At 37.4% G+C, this 20,449-nt stretch overlaps 1 protein-coding gene across 1 annotated transcript in view; it reads right to left on the minus strand.

Moving 5' to 3' along the window:
* The window catches only part of COL21A1 (collagen type XXI alpha 1 chain), a 113,490-nt gene that overhangs the window by 73,306 nt on the left and 19,735 nt on the right, over positions 1 to 20,449 (minus strand). Inside the window, exons 2-6 of the mRNA XM_074864719.1 lie at positions 10,714 to 10,833; positions 8,235 to 8,786; positions 4,177 to 4,345; positions 3,826 to 4,042; positions 1,432 to 1,605 (exon numbers count right to left, since the gene is read on the minus strand). Of these exons, the coding sequence (XP_074720820.1) occupies positions 1,432 to 1,605; positions 3,826 to 4,042; positions 4,177 to 4,345; positions 8,235 to 8,786; positions 10,714 to 10,801 (1,200 nt within the window). The 5' untranslated portion in view covers positions 10,802 to 10,833. The remainder of the gene's footprint in view (positions 1 to 1,431; positions 1,606 to 3,825; positions 4,043 to 4,176; positions 4,346 to 8,234; positions 8,787 to 10,713; positions 10,834 to 20,449) is intronic.

Consider the following 20,449-nt stretch of genomic DNA (forward strand, 5'->3'; position numbering starts at 1 on the left):
TCCTCCTTGTATCTAATCTGAATCTACCCTCTTTCAGTTTAAAACCGTTACCCCTTGTCCTGTCACTACACTCCCTGATAGAGTTCCTCCCCATCTTTCCTGTAGGCCCCCTTTAATTACTGGAAGGCCACTATAAGGTCTCCCTGGAGCCTGCTCTTCTCCAGGTTGAACAACCCCAATTCTCTCAGCCTGTCCTCATAGGGGAGGTGCTCCAGCCCCCTGATCATTTTCATGGCCTCCTCTAGACTCGCTCGAGCAGGTCCATGTCCTTCTTATGTTGGGGACCCCAGACCTGGACACAGTACTCCAGGTGGGGTCTCACAAGAGTGGAGTAGAGGGGGAGTATCACCTCCCTCGACCTGCTGGCCACACTTCTCTTGATGCAGCCCAGGATACGTTTGGCTTTCTGGGCTGCGAGTGCACATTACTGGCTCATAGTCCAATTTCCATCCACCAACACTCCCAAGTCCTTCTCCACAGGGCTGCTCTCAATCCACTCATCCCCCAGCCTGTATTTGTGCTTGGGATTGCCCTGACCCATGTGCAGGACCTTGCACTTGGCCTTGTTGAACTTCATGAGGTTTGCACAGGCCACCTCTCAAGCCTGTCAAGGTCCCTCTGGATGGCATCCCTTCCCTCCAGCATGTCGACTGCACAATTTCTTAGAACTGTTTCCATTACTATGTCTAATTAGTAATGTCATTACCAGATTGTTGTAATTATAATGAAACAATCTATTTAGCCAAGATCTAGCCAAGATCTGGAATACTGTCAACATAATAGTCTTCACCACTGGTTTACACAGCGTTTACTTATACAGCCTGAAGTTTTAACCAGCTTTTTGGCATCTGCAACGAACTGAAGGCAAAAGGACTTTAATGTTCCTCAGAACAGAGGAGAACCTTGGTACAGGGATTTTCAGGGGGGTTTTCCAGCACAGCAGAATCAAACAGTGGCAGTTTGAGTATCAAATATTTGCAGTATGACAGAAACGGAGTTGATACATCCTGTATTTTTGTGATAGCTAGTGATGAGAAATTTCATCAAAATTTTGTTCTCTCCCTCTTTTACCAGCATAACCCATACACTGATGGAAGGAAATGATATACAAGTGTCAAACACAGAGGAAATCCCCTGCTTTGAGACACTGTTTCCCAAATTTGGGAGACCCCATTGCATAAAATTTGTGTTTCAGCAAAAATAAATGCCCCTTGAAGTCAGTGAGACCAATTAAGCACCCACCGCACAGGATCTATCAGTTGTGCTGAGTCCTCTTGACCATATATGTTCCCTCTTAACTATTAAAATTTTGAATATTAAATTTCAGCCTAGTGTAAATTAGAAGAGTAAGTTCAAGAAAACAGAAGGTGCCAATGCAATGATAACCTACAGTAGAATTTCTGAGTTATTGTGGTTTTAGCATAAGCTTACCTGTACAGTTTCTTCCTTTCCAGAATACTTGCCTATTTGGGTTAGGCCACTGATGTAAATACCTAAAACAGGATGTAATGGCTTCATTTCAATTTCTTGGCCATCTATATACAAAGTTACAAAGTCTTCTGTTACTAAGAGACGAATTTGATGCCAGCCTTCATCAAACAATGTCTAAAAGTGAAGAAAACAGAATTGTTTAAAACAAAATGTCTTCAATTTAAACAACAATAAAACTGCACTTCAACACCTTACTGCTAATGCCAAGTAATATTATAACTGAGAAGATGATATTTGGTAATAATTAATCCCTATTTCAGAATTATTTTATAACTCACATAGATTTTTTTAGTCTGTGATCTTCAACACGATCAAACCTGTAGTTGTTAAAAATATGAAACCAGAGGCCTTTTTTTCAGCAGTGGCATAATGTCTCAAACACTTCAGATCTTAAATCATGGTGAAAATGAGTTGGTACCTGAAAGTCTTTCTACTGAACCTCTTATGAAAAAAAATCTTAAAGACGACATGATATTGGCAGAAAGAATCACAATATTGCAATAAATAAACCAAATATTACATTCATAATCTCACAAAACCTCGGGTTTCTAAAGCTTAAAATTTAGTTTAAACGAACAGCATAGTTTTACAAGTAATAGAAAATGAGAGATATCTTTAAAGAAGTATTTATCTCACCTACCTTAGAAATTAAATTTAAGATAGGAACCTTCTTGAGCCTATCCATTAACTTCAAAAACAATCTAGCTCTTTAGCCTAGCCTAGATGATTATCTTTTATATATCTAAATTTAATAGAGATTAATTCCACACTAAATTGGTATACATAAAACTGAAACATACATCTTTCAGTATGTTATATATCTTTGTTACCTTTTGAAGATATAAACAAAAATTAAGTTTACTTCACTTAATAGTATACACCCTTAGATAGCACCTCTGTTTCTATTTTATTTTCATTTGTAGATTGGGTTTTAATTTGTTTACATTGGCTCTCATTACAAGATAAAATAAACAACAGATCGGAAAATATAACATATCCATTTTCCTGAGTAGAAGTGATAAATTATCATAAAAGTTTATTAAATAAAAAGGTTCATTAAAAGCATGGTGACATTTAGAGTATGTTTAGAGATATACAACTCTAAAAAGGGCATAAAATTATTGTTCTCCACAACAGCAATACAAGCATGGAGAAACACAAAAGAAAAAAAAGCAAAAGTCTTTTCATGGTGAAGTTTATGGATACCTGGGACTGCAGGAGTAAGATTGATCTGTCAACTGTAGTTGCCAGAAACAATTAAATACAAATTTTCAGATTGACTTGAAACTGAATTTTCTAACAATTTCCAGTAAATCAAGTTTAACTGCTTCTTAAAAAAAAAGTAAAATTATTTCACCTACAAAGAACTGTAAAAAGGCAGAGGAAATCTGGAAAGAAAAAGTAAAATTCTCCATCCAATAACAGAAGAATAAAATACCTCTCCCTAGCAAAAGCTTAGTAGTTAAGACCTTCTCTTGGACACGAGTTCCTCCTTCTCGGAGGATTTATATTTCAAATTCCTTCAGCCTGAACTGGAGTAAGAATTGAATGCAGGCCACCGCTTCCCAGAAAAATTGAACCCACTTGACCATGAAGCGCTCCAGCAGTAAATCTTACCCACTCTTTGTCTGCTGAAGCATCCCTCTTTGTTCATTTAAATAACAGTCCCTGTGGTAGGAATGGGAATCTCTGGGTTGCGTACTCCTATACTGCTACAAAGGCAAGAGTAGAGACATTCAATCTCCTCTCACCTACAACCAAGACAATCTTTCTTACAAGAATTGAATACTTCACTGGAAATTACGGAAAAAAAGTTGCAAGAGAACCTTCAGATTGGACTAGGAGACAATAAAATTGGTTTGCACAAAGAGGGGAATCCCTTCAGTGAGAAAAATAAGTAGGAATTTTTATTTAAGAGAGAACTAGACAAATCCAGATTGAACTCTTGTTTTGTAAACTGCTATTTACTCTTCTCAGGAAGAAAGTAACTTCAGCCATTATGTATTTTCAAGGAATTTAGACACTTAACAAAAACTCTAAAAATGGAATATTTTCATTCACATTTTCTAGTCTCTACATTCAAGGCAGAAAATACTTCCCAGCATATGAAAAAGTCTCTGTGATCTTCACAATTACCTGCTGGAAACTACTGAGTAGAAAGCACCTGCAAAGCATTTACAGTGATGATCACTGTGAACACTCTAGAAACACAGAGAAAGTACCCCCCATCTATTTTTAAATGCCTAAGCAGCCAAAAATAAGACCATGCATTTTTTAAAAACATAAAGAGCAAAGGAATAATGTGTACTTAAATGAGTATTCCTTACTCCTTACCTTTACATAAGGTGAAGCAAAAGTAATAACCTGTGTGCCATTTATTAAACTTGTTGTAGTGAATGATAACATTTTCTCTTCTCCATTAATAGTGACTGCTATCTGTGGTCTCTTATCCAGACTTAGAATTCTCCATAAATCCCATGTCTTTTTTACTTTAAATCTTTGAGTGGAAACAAACACATAGGATGGAGGCAGACCTTCTGGAAACACATTCCTAGATAGGGGGGCAGGGGGAGAATAAAAGACAGTACTTGAACTTTTGTATAAATCTTAAAATAAGTCTCTCTCACTTTAAGAAAAAAAAAAAAATCTTACTAAATTTAGAAGTGTATTTATAACTTTAAATACCTTGTCAATTCTGACAGGTCAACACGTGAAGTTACTTCATAAGCTTTTGCATTAGTGGTTGGTATTTGAATCCTCTTTTTAACCTTTTTCTTCACACCTAATCCTACAAGAATGTCAAATCCTTTTTCATCTCGAGCTGCCACTGGAATTCTTGTCGGACAAACAGATTCTGCAAAGTAATAAATGCAAGTATAGTTCACAATATAACTTAAAACTTTCAAAAAATAACCTCTCACCTACCTAATTTTTTTTATAGCTGCCTTTTGAGATGGGGATTGAGACTGCCAGTTAAGTGTAATATGAGAGAAGTGACATGCAGAATCCTCAGAGACACGAAGCAAGAATACTGAGATGTCGTATTTTACTGCAATTACATTCACAGACTATTTTGAATTATCACTAATCATAGCTAAAAGGTATTAGATCTGACTAAAAAAAAAATTGAATTTATTTTCTAAAATTGCATGGTTTCAAAATGCTACAAAATTATACATGTTAGTTTCCACAATGCACTAACAATTTGGATTAATCCAGGCATCCCTCTCAACTATAAAATTGGGTTGAAAATGGGCAAAGGTAGAATTATCTGCAACTATTTTTTTCATCTTCTCTTGCTCAAAATGGACTCCGATCTATTTTGTCTTACACTGAAATCTGCTTGAAGCTATTCTCACTGGACAAATATTGTGTGATATATTTTCTGTGGAAATTAAAGTTAGCTGAATGTTATCTCCGTTTAATTGTCTTTACACATAAACAATACTAGGCAGTGGATCTAAGTTGTCTCAAAAAAAAAAGTGAGATAGAGTGAAATTTAATGCTAAAGCCAACGTTGTATAAGAGTAATAAATCAATTAAAAGAAAGCAAACAACTTATTGTTTTATTAAAATTATGCTAAACTATTTATAATAAATACATTTTCATCATTCATTTCCTATTGTTTCTTCAGAAAAGCATCAGTTCATAGAAAGGGAAGAGGCTAGAAATACATTCCAAAGAAGGGGTGGAGAGTTCTCTCATCTCCATCTGGACCAGCCATGGGCTGGAAAACTCATGCTTCAGTGCCAGGGAATTATCAGCTCAAAGGTCTAGACTGGCTTCTCTTTGTAATATGAGAAATGCTGCACAGCTTCTCTTTCTGACAAACCCAGAAGCTACCCCGTTCTGGTGGGGAGGCAGGATATACAAACGCTAAGAAAATTCAGGGGACGTGCCACAGGTATTTGGGGCAGCAGCAAGAAGCCACACACATTCCCCTTAGTTTTCCTCCCCACAGCGAAGTGTCACCTGTCTCCCACATTAATAATATATGAAAAGTTATCTGTCCAGTTCTACAAGAAAGAATTACACGAACTCTGCCTACATTTTGGAAACTAAAATGTCTACCCTCTGAATGCTTAAAAAAAAAAAAAAGAAAAATACAAAGTCCAATACAACTTTCCTTCTCAAAACACAGATGCAGGATTTAAGTCAACATACTTTGATATTAAATTAGAGTAATAACACTTTATTTTTTCAGGTTTCTTCACTGTGCATTCTTATCATGGAAATACTTTCCAAACTCATTTATTTCAAAGCTGAATAATGGTCATATTGCCATTAATACAGATTACATACACTGACACGAAAACGAATGCAAGAATCTTTTTTCAGCTACAGTACTAGAAATTTGGTGTAAAATCAAAAAATAAATGCAGAAATAGGATTACTTTATGTCAGAGGGCCATTACACTGTATCAACACCCAAGTAACTATTCCAAACCAATATGAATTAAGCATGTGTAAAATTATACATTAGGAAACTATTCTTTCCAATGGCACATTGAAGAAATACATAAAAACATTCCCAGAAAGTTTAGTCATTATACAAGATGCAGAAGTCAGTGACAAAATTAAGAACTGTCTTCTATGGGAAACAGTGTTGTGTTTCCAGTCCATAGTACCAGTCACAGCAACTTTCCAGCCTATACTGAAATCTTGTTCCCTTTTAGTGTTTTGATATAGTTTTCAGATGCTTTATTTTTCCTTCCTGAAGCATGAAATAGCTTTTTGATGTTAAATCCCATTATCTAGCACAAAGGAACTTTTCTCAGTGTCCTCCAGAAAAACCTGAGGTCTGCATTGAGTATTGTTTTTAAATGCATTCCCGACACACAATCTTTTCTAGATCTTTGCTAGAAAACAGTAATACTATAGGAACGTTCGACTTTCAGCTAAAATATGAAATATTAAATATTCCTTAATATTTGGGGACTTTTTTAGCCATGTTGTCCTTTCTGGATGACAGGTTCAGCAGATTTTTTCATCCTGCCGTGCTCTAAAATGAACGCTAGAGTTCCCAAAAGACACAAGAGCCCTCCATCTGCAAGGCTGTTAATAATAGCACTACTTGCTACACAAACCACCAAACCTCAACCTCCTTTTTCCAGAAAGAAAATACTTCCCCTATACCCTTATATCTATGTTCAGATAATAATGACGTTAAAAACGCCATAGAGTACAGGCTAGCATTTTTTTAGACATTAATACAAAGACAATCAAGAGAGAGTTCCAAAATTTTCAGGCAGTCTGATGTGGTTGATCACAGTCCAAACCATTGCTTCTTTGCCCTCATGGAACTTCCCCTCCCAGAGTCAAAGTGAATCTTAACAACATAAATAAAATAATCCACCATTCAGATATAAAATTTCCAGTTTACTAGTCTTTCATTTCACCTGCTAAAGACATTGCAGTTAGAAATGAAGCTGCCAGCTGGCTCTGATCACTCTTTGAGAGAGTTATCTCAGTGCTAACATGAGGGAAGAGTGCAGTGTAAGAGAGTGGAAGTGTGGGTCACTTAAAGTAAAACAGTTAAGTACACTTTTGTGTATGTAGTCAACATTCACAGATTACTGCTGTAAAAATGTCAAATATCGCAGCTGAATTTTAAAGGATACTAGCTAATTCTGAAAGCAGAAAATCCATCTTGATGAAATATAATGTCACTTCTAAACTTTATTTAAGGAAAACATTGTGTTTATTTTGGGGAATTTCGCCCTGCATGAAGTTTTATTAAAGAATTTAGCTGCACTTAGCTGATTTAATTTTTGGACTGACCACCTTACTACATTAGTCACAAGGAATTATTATGATTTTCATAAGTGTATCAAGAAATAAACACCATCATCGTCAACGTAAGTATCACATTTTTTCAATGAAGTCCATAATCAAAATGAGAGCAAATGAAAACTGTTTTTCATTCTTACTAAGTACAGAGATATGGTACAACTGAAATATGACTTGCATCAATTCTTGGTAATAAAACATGTATAAAATAGCACTGATAAGTATTCACTGTATAACAGAGTCCTGAGTGATATATTTTAGAAGAAATTTGCTATCTTTTTTATATATATGGGAAAGCCATTGTTTTACAGTTATCAGAAAACTCAATGCAGTAATGCTGCTAGCATTCTAAAGCTAAAAAATCATTTTACAGTGTTGGTCTTGGCAAATTCTTCTATAAAATCCTTCTAAAAAAGATCATAACAGCTTGTTACTATCCCAGGCATTTTTGCCAAGAGTCTTTCTTCTGGATTTTTCAACACACGCTAGCAGAAGAACTCCTGTTTGTAATGATAGGTTATTTGTAATGATAGGTCATCCTCTTAACTGTCAAGAAGAAATGCTAGACTGTGGAAAAGTATCAGCCACACCTAGGAGAAGGATAAAGTAGGCCCTATATTCTCATCTTTATGAGAATTGCTCAACTATTTTAGGGTTTTCAAACTTTATCAATGCAAAAAATGTGAGGCTTAGGGCAAAATGCTACATACTGAAATTAAACACACATTGTGTTAAACCACCGCATCTTTCCCAAATGCACCTCTTTCTTTAACAGAGAAGATAACATTTTGGGAGTGATTTCCACAAACAAGATCAAAATGAAAGAAGATCATAGTAAAGATTATCAGGTGCCTTAGGTTACATTATTCATGCATTCTGCTTGTGAAATAAAGAAATATGGGTACAGAACTACATTCTGCACATCTAAAATATTTTATAATCAATTAATTACCTTCACAGAGTTTCTGCTTTATAACTTCTTTAATTCTTGATATTGCAATATAATCTTCAACATAAAATACGTAAGTTGATGAAGGCCTGTTGGCAATAGCTTTAAGTTCATCTTCCTCAATTTCTGAGCCAACACCAATAGCAAACAAAGTGATTTTGTTTTTCCTTGCTTCTGCTGCTACATCTTTGACTTCATCTTGGGACTTTCCATCAGTGAGAACAACTGCTATTTTTGTTAAAAATCTTGAAGATTTTGCAAAAAGATGGTCAAAGGCAAACTGAATAGCTCTTCCTGTTCTTGTATTTCCTCCCAAATAGTGTATGGACTCCATTTCCCTGATAAGGTTCTCAGTGGATTCATGAGTTCCGAGGGGAATTTCAAGTACAGGGTAGTCGCTGTACTGGACAACTCCAACTTGAATAAACTTTGGCCCTATGTCAAAATTTCTTGTAATATTGACAAGCCAGCTTTTGATTATTTCAAAGTTTTCTGGGCCAACACTGTAAGAGCCGTCTAAGATAAAAACTAAATCTGCCGGAGCCGTTCTGCAACCTAAAAAAAAAAAAAATCAAATATTTTAATGAACTCTTCCACTTCCTTCTTCCACAGGAAATATCTTCCATATCAATTACTGTTTGTATTAGAATCTATATTGACAAATACTTTCCATTAAAAAAAAATATCAGCAGAGTTTATCAGAGAAAACAAGACTGTTTCTGTAAGCCACACAGATCCAACTTGGTATCTGAAAACCACACCATTTTCTGTTTTTTACATTATCACCAGAAACAACTATGAAAAATTCTGGAATCCAGTTCCTTAGCTGTCATTGGCATTTCATGCAATCAGCAGAGAGGAATACATTTTGGTTTTTTCCATATCTCTTTGCCTGCAGAGATGATAAACATAAAAGCTCATTTTTGTTTGCAAACCAAGCGCACTACAGAAGATGGCTATATTCTGAATATTCCAGAATTCAGCAGTAATATCCAGTCCTCTCACAAATACATTTCAATTTACTTCTGACACTGTTACATGGCACTTACAGAACTAGTTACTATAAAACCCTGATTCTTGGTTGAAAGTTGCTGGTAGCATATTCTATTTTTATTAGAAGAAAAATGCTCAATGAACAAGCTCAACCTTCAGAATATAAAATCACATAAGCATTTAACAAATATAATGTAACTGCATGATGACTTCAGCATGGATTCAGCTCTCCTAGCTGTAGCCACTTATAAATGGTTTAAACTAAATTGCCAGCTACAGGCCATGAACTGACAGAAGCATTTCTATAGGACAGTCCTATCCATTTATATGCACATCCTGAGATGGAGGGAATAATTCTCTAGAGGAAAGAATCACCTTCCATTGACTGTGAAAGGAGCTTAGATAACTGATATATGAGGTGCCAAGGAGATGGCCAAAACCAGGAGAGATTATTTAGATCCTATGGCACATGGGGTCATACGGGTTGCTGTGCATTATTGTGCTTTCTGTTTTGTGAAAGGCTGCGGCTACACTATGGGAAGGAAAGCTCTGCCTTGTCCTGACATCTGCCTGCAAACACTTCTGGTCAGGTCAAGATTTAACCTTCCTTGAAAGCAAGTGATGACAGTCTGCAGTAGAGATGCTTTTGCAGTACCAGTAGTGGTGAAAAGACATTGGGAGAAGAAGCAAGGGGAGAGCAGAGTGCATCACTCTGTGGTCCAGGGATAAGAATCACAGTAATTTCAGCTGGAAGGGACTTTGGACATCATCGGACCCTGCAGAAAGCAGGCCCAGCTTAGAGCAGGTAAACCGAAAAAAATATATCTTTCTAGAGACCAAAAGGAATTTTATGGAGTTTGTTGTAAAATACTGAAAAATGCTGAATTGAGAGAAAAACTGGAGGAAAAGACCTACCCTGAAAATATCATCAGGGCCAGAGGAAAGTTTTCTACACTCTTTTTATTCAGCCACTTTTGTCTTTCAAAAAGCTACCTTGCTTTAACTTTTTTTTTTCCCATAAACCAGATTTAGAGTATGAAACTTGGTTTGGTGGGGTTTCAGATGCTAATTTGAAGAATATGAAGAAAGCCTGTCCCAGAGCTGGGATTATCTCAGCTTCCTCTCACAGAACCTTTATTTTTCTTATTTAGTTTCTCACATAACATTAAGCTATTTAAAACATGACATCTGAAGAAATAAAAATATAAATACTCAAGACACAAGTTTAAATGAAGACTGGAGCTCTACAGTTCTATCTGCCCCCTTGGGCATTTCCAAGACACAAAGAGAAATCAAGATACTCCCTTCTTAAAGGAGAAATAAGATATTTAAGTTACTTATCACATATTATAGGATTTTCACCAGGAAAATTATACTGGAAAAAAATCACCATCAACAGAATTGTACATGTGGACCTGAAAATGGATACTATAAATTCAAGGCATGCTTTGAAGTTGCCCTTATCTGAAATATAAAAATTAAGACTTACTTGCTCTTGTTTCCCCATCTTCAGCTGAGATGTAATCATGAAGTAGCAGAATTAGTAGTATCTGAAAAAATGTTATGAGCTGTGCCATGTGTATTGTATTTTCAAAGTCTTGAGATTAAACTAGATGGGGAGGAAATGAAAATACCATATTATTATATTACGAAACAAATCCAAACTTCTGTGCTTTAAAACCTGTGCATGAGGAACAACTTTGAATTGAATCTACAAGCCCAGATGTAAGTCCAGCCTGCAATGGACCACAGACCCAAAAAGTAAGCTCAAAATTGAGATTCTAAACTCCACAATGCTCACCAGTCTTTCTGTGGAAGCTGTTTTCACCAAGGCACTTCTGCTAGGTACTTACGTGAGTAGGTTATAGTCCCAGTGCCAGTCACACTTGTGCAACCACTATCCACTCTGCAGACATTATCCAAAGACTTGAAAGCTACTGCTCCAAAATATGGCATGTGTTTATGTATCAGGTACTGGTGGGTGGATGCTACTTCAGTTTCAACCCACACATCTGGCTACCTCAGGGAGTCTGGGACACTTCTCACTCCTTTACCCCTGGGCTGAGACTGCCACCAGGAATCAGGATCTCAGCGAGCCTCAGCCCTCTCACAGCAGACCCATGTCCTGCAGACTGTGTACCAAAACATCCAAGGTTACATAAGTTATTTCCATCTTCAACTTTTGATTTTTTCCTCTGTTTATGTCTCCTTTGTAATCATGGTCTCTGAATCATATCCCCAAAAGGGTCCTGAAGCAAACACAACTTTGGTCTCATGTTGCTGTCACACATATATTATTGGACAAATTTACTTAAATTGTCATATTTATTACTCATGCCTATTGCAAAAAAAACAGAATCATAATGGGAAAAGATACATTTTTGGAGTACTGTACTAGACATCCATACATTTCATGACTCTGAAAAAGAAAAAAGTATACTGAATCTCTTTTGTATTCTGTCTTCTCATACTCCAATGCAAAATGCAATCTTTCTAACTACATTTTTATCCTCCACTACAAAACATGAACACCCTGACAGAAAAAGGGAGGATTAAGTGCTGGTCTGAGTAAGTGCATGCACTGGTGACAGAACTGGCACGAGATGCCCAGAAGGGCTGTGGAATCTCCACCCTTGGAGATAGTCAAAAGCCTTCTGGACATGGTCCCGGGTAACTGGTTTGGACCAGATGACCTTCAGAGGTCCCCTTCAACCTCAACAATTCTGTGACCCTTTGATTTCTACTAAACTATGTGAAGGGGTACTTGTTCATGTAAGCAGAGATTTGGGCGATCAAATGTCATGAATATAACAAAGGACAGAATTTTATAATAACTATCTTTACATATTTTAACAGAAACGTTTTTCCTCATTATTTGGTTTGTATTCAGAACAACATTGTCTTTGTATGGCTCAGTAATTGGCCAACCAACCTATTGCTTTTAAATTTTCCCATATTTATTGGAAGATCTCTAAACCATGAAAAAAAAAAAAAAGCAGCTAAATTCATGAAAAATTTTTAGTAGCATTTCAGGGCCAATTCATCGCACTACCCTTCAGTGTCACTAATTTAAGTATTTTACATCTAGCCAGAAGACGACATATACCTCTTCTCTCTACAGACTTTGCTTTGTCAGTCATGTTAGTCTTTTGTCTATTACACGCTGGTTTATCAGTAACATTCTTGCAGTTTTTTTCAGCCCCTTTCCTAGAATTTAAATGCCTTCCTTGAATAAGGCCAAGACTCCTTCCCTTTTCATATCTTTTTCTTCTAGTCATAAACCTTTACTTATGCCCGCACCAAAATGATCTACACACTCACCTAAAAGGTCAAATATAAATTAAAATATTTATTACACAACAAAACTAAAAGTCAATATATGGGGGGGGGCAGGGGGGGGGGATGAAAACTGTGTGTATTTGTCCTTTTTATATTGCTAATCTTTCATTTTGAACTCTGCAGGGTAGACAAGGTGTCCACCACATACCAGTAATAAGATACTGGCAGATGTTCTGAAACTTCTGTAGTGCTGGAAAATACTCTTCTCCAAAAATACACCAAAACTACTGCAAGTGCCTCTTAGGAGAAGAAATAGGTAAATAGAAATAAGTAACTATTTTCTTTTGCAAGACTAGTCAAGGAAGTAAACTGACAAGAATGCTATATAATCACTATAACATATTGAGCAGTCATCAAGCAGCCAGTAAGCTGTTATCTGCAACAAGATTCTACAGCAATTAAATGCAGACCTTTCTCTCTAAAGATGTATATACCTCACATGATGTTTTTAGGAAAATTATATGGGAAAAAGATTACAGAGTTGTGGGGGCAAGACAATAGTAAGTAGAGAAGTAGTAATTTCAATGTCAGGTTCATTTCTGGTAGATTCATGAGCTGTGTTTGCCAAATAGAAGACGTGCCACAAAATCAGTAGGTTGATTTACTCTGGCTTTTCAGTCAGCTGCTTTGCTTTTTCCACTGCTTATAAAGCACTCATTCCATTAAGACAAAAAAAAAAATTATCTCCACAAACAACCTCAAGAAATGCACAAAAGCCAATTTCCAGGAAATGCTACTCCTATCTAATATAAACCCCCAAAATTAATAATGCAAAAGCATAATTATTATGTTATTAAATATCACCTTCAGATTACAGATAATTGCAAGGTAACACCACACTTTGTTATTCATATTACCTTGAGTCAGAATGGGTGAGAAACCACATGAAGCACTTTGGGGTCTATGGGATAGGACGTAAGATGCACTGTTCCAGCAAGGCTACACAAATACTAGGATGCCAACTTCATTTAAATAGATTAAGTGGCAGTTTCTCGTCCCAGTTATTTGAAAACGGATCTGTTTAAACTATGAAATTAAGTGTCTAAGTAATAGGCATGTAATATGTGAGGAAATCTTACCATAGTAGAAGTGGACAATTTACACTGATTATTTCAGACTTGATGGTTTGCAAGATTCATAATCTCAAAACCACTTTCAGCCTTTTCTGTGGCAAGTGTTTACTGAAGGGTAAAACACATCTCTCACGAGGCCAAATTGAGCAATACCAAAGAAGAACATATGAAATTAAATCTATGTGGGAATCTGAACAGCAGGTAACCAAAGAAGGACAACTTCATTCTTTGAGAACATCAGAAAAATGTCAGCCTACAACTGAAAAAAAAGACAGACCACTGTACAGAGAGTTTATATACATATATATCAAAAAAACACAATGCTGGCCCCAACAAATTATAAAATCCTATATATTCCTCCCACCAACAACCCAAAAATAAAAAGGTCCAAAAAATTGATAAGGAATAGTTGTGAAAAAGATAACTGAGAAAAATATCACAACAGTACATTAACTGATTTTTGGTGTTTGTCATTTCTGTGGTTGTCTAAACGGTTATTTATGTAAAACCCATAGAATTTACGTAAAAGGAAAATAAAACCCAAGCAACTTAGTGAATTCACTGCATCAGTCTTCACTAAAAAAGGTACAGGAACTACTACTATTAATATTGCACCTTTTTTTGAAAATAAAACAGCACACTAAATCTACAAAATTATTTTAACACACTCCCTGCAGCACAAACTTGTATGTGCTCCGTGCCATAAGCGCAGGCACTTCAGGTCAGGCAGGGACACCAGGATCCTGCTCGCTGGCACAGCTCTCCTTTCACGAACCCCTGCAGAAGACATTAATGCCTTCCTTAAACTGCACAGCTCCCTTTCATCTCTGCTCATCCTTCCACAAACATTTACCCACTGGTACCTCCAGGGATGAACCCCCCAGATCAACAGCAAGGAGAAAAGCTACAGGGAAGAGGAAGATGCTCAGAGCTGGCTGGGTGGGAAGGGGAGAGCAGGGGGCTGCAAGGAAGCCCTGTGCCCCCAAGGGAGGAGGTGCTCCACAGAAACACCAATACCTCACCATGGGAGAGGTACATGTGAAAGCAGCATTTACTGCCTGTCCTGGAGTATGGAGAGTGTCAGGGAGCCTGGTTTAGGAGCAGAGGGGAAAGATCATGTCAAAACCACTGCAAATAGGAGATGAAGGGTGTTAGAGGGGAACTAGAAGTAAGGAAAGGAAAATTCATGGGGATATGCTGTGGTGTGCTCCACTCACACATCCAGCAGAAATGTGCTGTCCTCTGAATTTTGCAGTTGTGTTCTTCTTTCATTCATTTGCATTCATCTCATTCATGTATATGTTTTAAACAACAGGCAAAAATGAATGGCACACCCCTTGTATGACCCTGCTGGTCAGCTCTCATCAAGTTGTCCTAAAACTCTGCAAAACAGGAGTCCCAAAAGAAAAAAAGGTAGAACAACAAAGAAAAAATGTTTCCAAGTTCCTCCTGGCCCCAGCCCTACCTACACAAACAGAGAGAATGCTGTTCACTGTGCAGCCCTGGCCTCACATGAGGGGCATATCCAAACTCTCTCTCAGTCCACTGGTAAAAGAAATAATACCGGGAATACCTTCACAAGCTATCAGGCATCAGCGTGGGGGAGCACAAGAGGGATTTACAGGTCAGGAATCATGTATGTCTCACTTCTCACAGTGAAGAATTTCCATTCTTCACTAGTGAATGCTACAGCAGCCTTCAATGTACATCTTTAATCTTGAAAGACATTAAAGTAATGAACCTATCACATCAGAGCAATATTTCTTTTGGTAAAAACCATGCTCCAACTTATATTTCTTTAAAAGAATCAGTAAAATAACTGGAAAAACAAGCTTATCTGATTTGCAGAATCAAATTGTATTCCCTCAATGGATCAATTTTTCCATCTATTTGTGAGAGTCCTCCTGTATTTCATTTACAACAAAGCCTGAAAAATATGAGATACTGAACTTGAGAACTTCATTGTAAGTATAAAGTCAAATAACTGTTTAGTAGGCCAAAATGGACTTATTAATAGCAACCAAAATTAAAAGGATAAACCCAAGACTTAAGCAACCACCCAATGAGGATTCCAGGAATTATCCAGTGTTCAATTTATTTGAAATAATAATAATAGCACTGCACTTTAAACAGTCAAAAGAGGTGCCAAACCAACAAGTCCAGAGACCAAATTCTGTGTCTTGTCAACACAGTAATTATAGTACAGGCAGCAGAAGTGTACTTGAAATTACTTACAGAAAATACTTGCCCAAGTGCCTTATTGCTACCATGGAGAGGCCAGCATTAATATCAGCCCAGGACCACTGACATTGCCAAAAGTCAAAATTCATCACTGCTGACCATGTTCTTCCTATCTTCAGGTTTTTAAAAAGAAACAGAGAAAGTTGTCTCTATGGTGGTCCATGGAACTGTTCACTGCTTTCTTCTCTGCCCTTGAGAGCTCTGCTGGCTGCTATGAGAAGTCAGGGTCCTCGTGCCAAACTTCTGCTGCTGGAGCTGTAGCAGCTGGGTCAAATTGTGCAGGGAAGTGCTAAGGGATGGTAAATCTCTCCCAGCACTGCACAGGCAGAGGGACACAGGATTCACGCTTGCTCCTTATTTCCTCTCCATCTGCAAACGGTAGCCAGGACTCAATGATCCTTACAGGTCCCTTCCAACTCAAGATATTCTATGATTCTATGATATTATGCTAAGCTATGTGAAAAACAAAAAATAAAAACATAAAGGAATATTTTAAATACAACTTTTAGCCCCTGTCTTTTTCCAAATTATCTGTTGTGATTAGTTTGTAGTTTACCAAACATAACCAGGAAAACACATTTACCAAACTGCTTTCCCGCATCTCAGTTATACCAAATCTCTTTTAGTATATGGAGGCTCATGGAAGAGAAATCCATACAGGGTTACTAAATAAGTACACAGACGCTGCATCCAGCTCAAGTAAAGGGTTGCAGACTTGAGAGAGTATTAGTGGAGAAATAGCGTTTGCGTTACTGTATTTTTCAAGGCATCCCCCATGGTTATTTCATTTTTCCACCTTAAATGGGACAGCGCACTGCACCCAGAGGCTTTGTAATTCTGGTGATGCACAGGGTGGCAGGCTCAAGCCTCTGGCTATCTCCCAGCTTCACAAAACTATTTAAATTAAAGCCACCAGGGCTATCAGATATTAACCGAGACAGGATACTGGGTTGGGTAGACCTTCAGTGTGACTCATTATGGCCACTTTTCTGGTCTTCACTGTATGCTTTTTATCTTTTTTTTTTAATATGCACTTCGATAGCAAATGGGATGTTTAGAGTGAGTGGAAACAGTCCCCTGAGGTAAAATGGTCTATCTTGCACAGAGGGATCCCAAACAGGTTGTGTAAAGGCCTCTACTCTGAGCCCCTGAAATGAGGGGTTGCAGAGTCACCACATATTTTTTAGTATCTTTGAGACTCGCATCAAGACTCAGGCAAGTTTCTGTGCATCCCAGAGTAAACGAAAGCTAAAACCATAGCAGTGCTACTAAGCATCAGGCCCTTGAAAAATGGCTCACAGTGCAGCAGTATAAGACCCTGCTCACCAAAGCAAGAGTTAGCAGAGTATTACTTCTGTCTTCACCAAGGACAGGAGAAGAAGAGTAAAGCTTGGCTGCATCAGCCCATGCCCTGTGAGTGCATGGTCAGAGACAGATAAATTACAGCCTCCCCAATGCACATTCAGTTTTTGTCACGTACAGGAGGAAAACTCAGTGAAGTTTGAAAACTGGTGACATATTGACTCATCTACACGCTGTGTCATTTTAGGCAGCTTTAACCAATCGGATTGTTCCTGCAACATATTTCTTGCTTTCTTCTGGGTGCTGCAATTTTGCTGTGGAGCAGCATTTGCACAAACAGGGCCACCGAACACCTCCGACTGGGATGGAAATTGAACTCGGGTTTCCTACACAGTGGATATGTGGCATGGCCATCACTGAAACCAATAGCCTCTACTCGATTTTTGAATGAATTCAAGGCTGTCAGTGTGTTAGAGATGGCAAAGGCGTGCCACTCCCAGAACAGCTTTGCTACACAGAAGTGCACAGAGGTTCAGATGGCAGCATCTGCATGCACGCACAGCAGAAGAATTTCACATCCAAATTAAGTTTTCAGCAGGAAAAGTAGGTGCCTAAGCAGGTTAGGCAGTATTTCCACTTTGTTTTTAAGATGCATAAAAGCAGCACTTTCTGCATCTTCAAAGGCAGTTTACTGATGCAGTCTTTCCATATCCAGCTTCCCAGTGCCCAGATAAGTATATCATTTTACTCTTCCCAGGAAAATGCTCTGAAGAAACTTTCCATTTAGAGCAATTTGGAATCTTCCAGAATCAAAAATATTTGCTCCTCAGTGCAGTTTTGTCACTATTCAAACTGGGGAATGGAGAGAGAGAGAGGTATTTTCTTTCTCTGAAAACCCTGGCTTCTCTGCTGCATGAAGATTTCTTGCTGAAGAACTACAATGAAGAAATATACTGAAAGAAGGAGTTCCTTGCTTCACTTCTTCCCACTACTAGTTACTGTCTAAGGAGGAAGACAGGAAGGGTATGATTTTAACCTTTTCCAGCATTCCAAGAAAATAACCAGACTAAGGGTTATATATATTATCTCACCTTCCAAGTATAAATTAACACTTCTCTCATATTCCATCATTGTATAAACATCTCAATTCAAATAGAGATCATTAGGTTTGGTCTACAAAGGAACAAATATTAAAACATTACAACAACAATGTTTGAAAAGACATTCTTTGCATTTACAAGACTTATGCGATACTACAGAAACTGTACAGCAAGAGAAAAGCAACCCTGAAAATCCTGACTTAAATGCAGCAAATAATGTGGAAATGCAATGCAATATGGCATCGCCTTCTTTTTACACTTGTTTTCTCTGTTTTCAAAATTAATGGGTTTTACAAATAAAATATTAGGGCAATTCACATTTAACTACTTATTCCTAACTCTACCTTATACTATCAGTCCTAAACATTCAAAGTCTATGAGGTTACTCCGAATCAGTTACTTTTATCAAGTAATACATCTGAATATGTATTGATTTTCATTTGGATTTCAGTCCCACCCTGCATTCATGTTTTCCACACATTGTTCTTAATTTACCTTTCTTGGTGGGCACAACTGATGGGGTTATTATACTTGAGAACATTTAAAAGAGTAACAGCATGTCCTGGGAAGGGTGAGCCTGTGAAGGAATCATTAATTCAGGCTCGGTTTACACACACGTATATGCACATAAATGTAAGAACATATATAAATAGATAAAATTCCTACAGTGATACCATTTCTTTCTATTTCTATGTTGGAATGACCTATTCTGGCATAATTACATTCATATCAGGAGTGTTCTACAACATTAAATACATGATTACAGAGTAGTTCAGATGAGCTTTTATTAAGAGAGGTCAAGAAAGAAAATTATGTGTTTAAGTTACATTGTTAAAAAAAAAAACCACTCACAATACGTAAGTACTAGCACAATGAAATGTAGTTGTAAAATGGTTCCATTCTGGCTAAGCAGTATCTGTACTTAGTTTATGTAATATATAGCTATACAAAGTACACGGTTAGAGTACACAGAGATATTTCAGCTCCTAACTCTGAAATCAAGCAGAAAGCATTGCCTTTGGCTAATGGAGCTTTTGCCTGGGCCTTCCCTCCCATTCCCACCACCTTTGCTGTCTTTCTTTTCACAACCGTGGCAAGGGTAAGAGCCACAGCTTTGTTTCTCCTCCTTCTAAAAATCTAAAAGTCTAGACAACAGACAGACTAAAGAACAGAGATCTCCAAACAGTGCTGGAGAAACACATGAAAGAAGTGAGGAGAAATGCAGGCAAGGACCTATTGCAGCTGAGTAAGTGAGCTGCAGCAATGGTAGCTGTGCAGTGCCAATGGCAAAGTGACCTGGGTTAGCAGAAGGTGAATGTCCAAGTGCCTGCAGAAAATGAATGATTATTGGAGACCTCAGAGAAACAGCAGCATCACATCTCATCTGCATTTTCAGAAATCAATCTTAACTGACTCTGCATGTACCTCTGTGGTCCCTTAAGTATGCCCAGTGTGCTCTGTTCCTGCTGCTCAAACATTATTTTGGATTTGTCCCACAAAGCTCAGTAAAGGCACTAACAACTACTTCAAGTTTATGTTTGATATTTCATTCATTTGTGACACAGCCACAATTTAAATCTCTCATTAAAAATGGTTGACTTCACAATCAAAAGAGCATTGCCCAAACTACTGACAAAGCAAACCACTTCAATCTTCACTCCAAAAGACATTTTAGGGATAGGTAAGAAAAAACCCCAATGGACTGGTAGTTTAAATGAAACTATTCTGCAACATGATGACAATTTCTACTATTAGAGTATTCAATATAAACAAAATAAACCAATAGGAATTAGTACTACATGATAAGATTACACTCCATATTTATAGCTTTGATATATATAATATAAAGGAGCAGAGAGGATTAAAGAAATTATATTTTCAGCAGATTTCAGAAAGAAGGCTTTGTATCAACTCTATAAAGGCTTTATACAAACTTCGAAGCTGTACATCAAAGACCAAAGTAAGCAGTTGATACATATTGTAACCCAAGCAAGAAGATACGTATTTCTGAAAAGCAAAGAATCCTCTTAAGTGGGATGGGCTGACTGTTTATTTTTCATATGATTCAGTAAAGCACAGCAAACCCACAGACTCCTCCAGTCTACAGCAGAGTAAGTTTATATTCAAGCTCCAACATCTGAAGTCACAGAAAGCTTGTATTTTAAATCCA

Source organism: Strix uralensis, chromosome 3 (assembly GCF_047716275.1).
Source record: "Strix uralensis isolate ZFMK-TIS-50842 chromosome 3, bStrUra1, whole genome shotgun sequence".
Classification (NCBI taxonomy): domain Eukaryota; kingdom Metazoa; phylum Chordata; class Aves; order Strigiformes; family Strigidae; genus Strix; species Strix uralensis.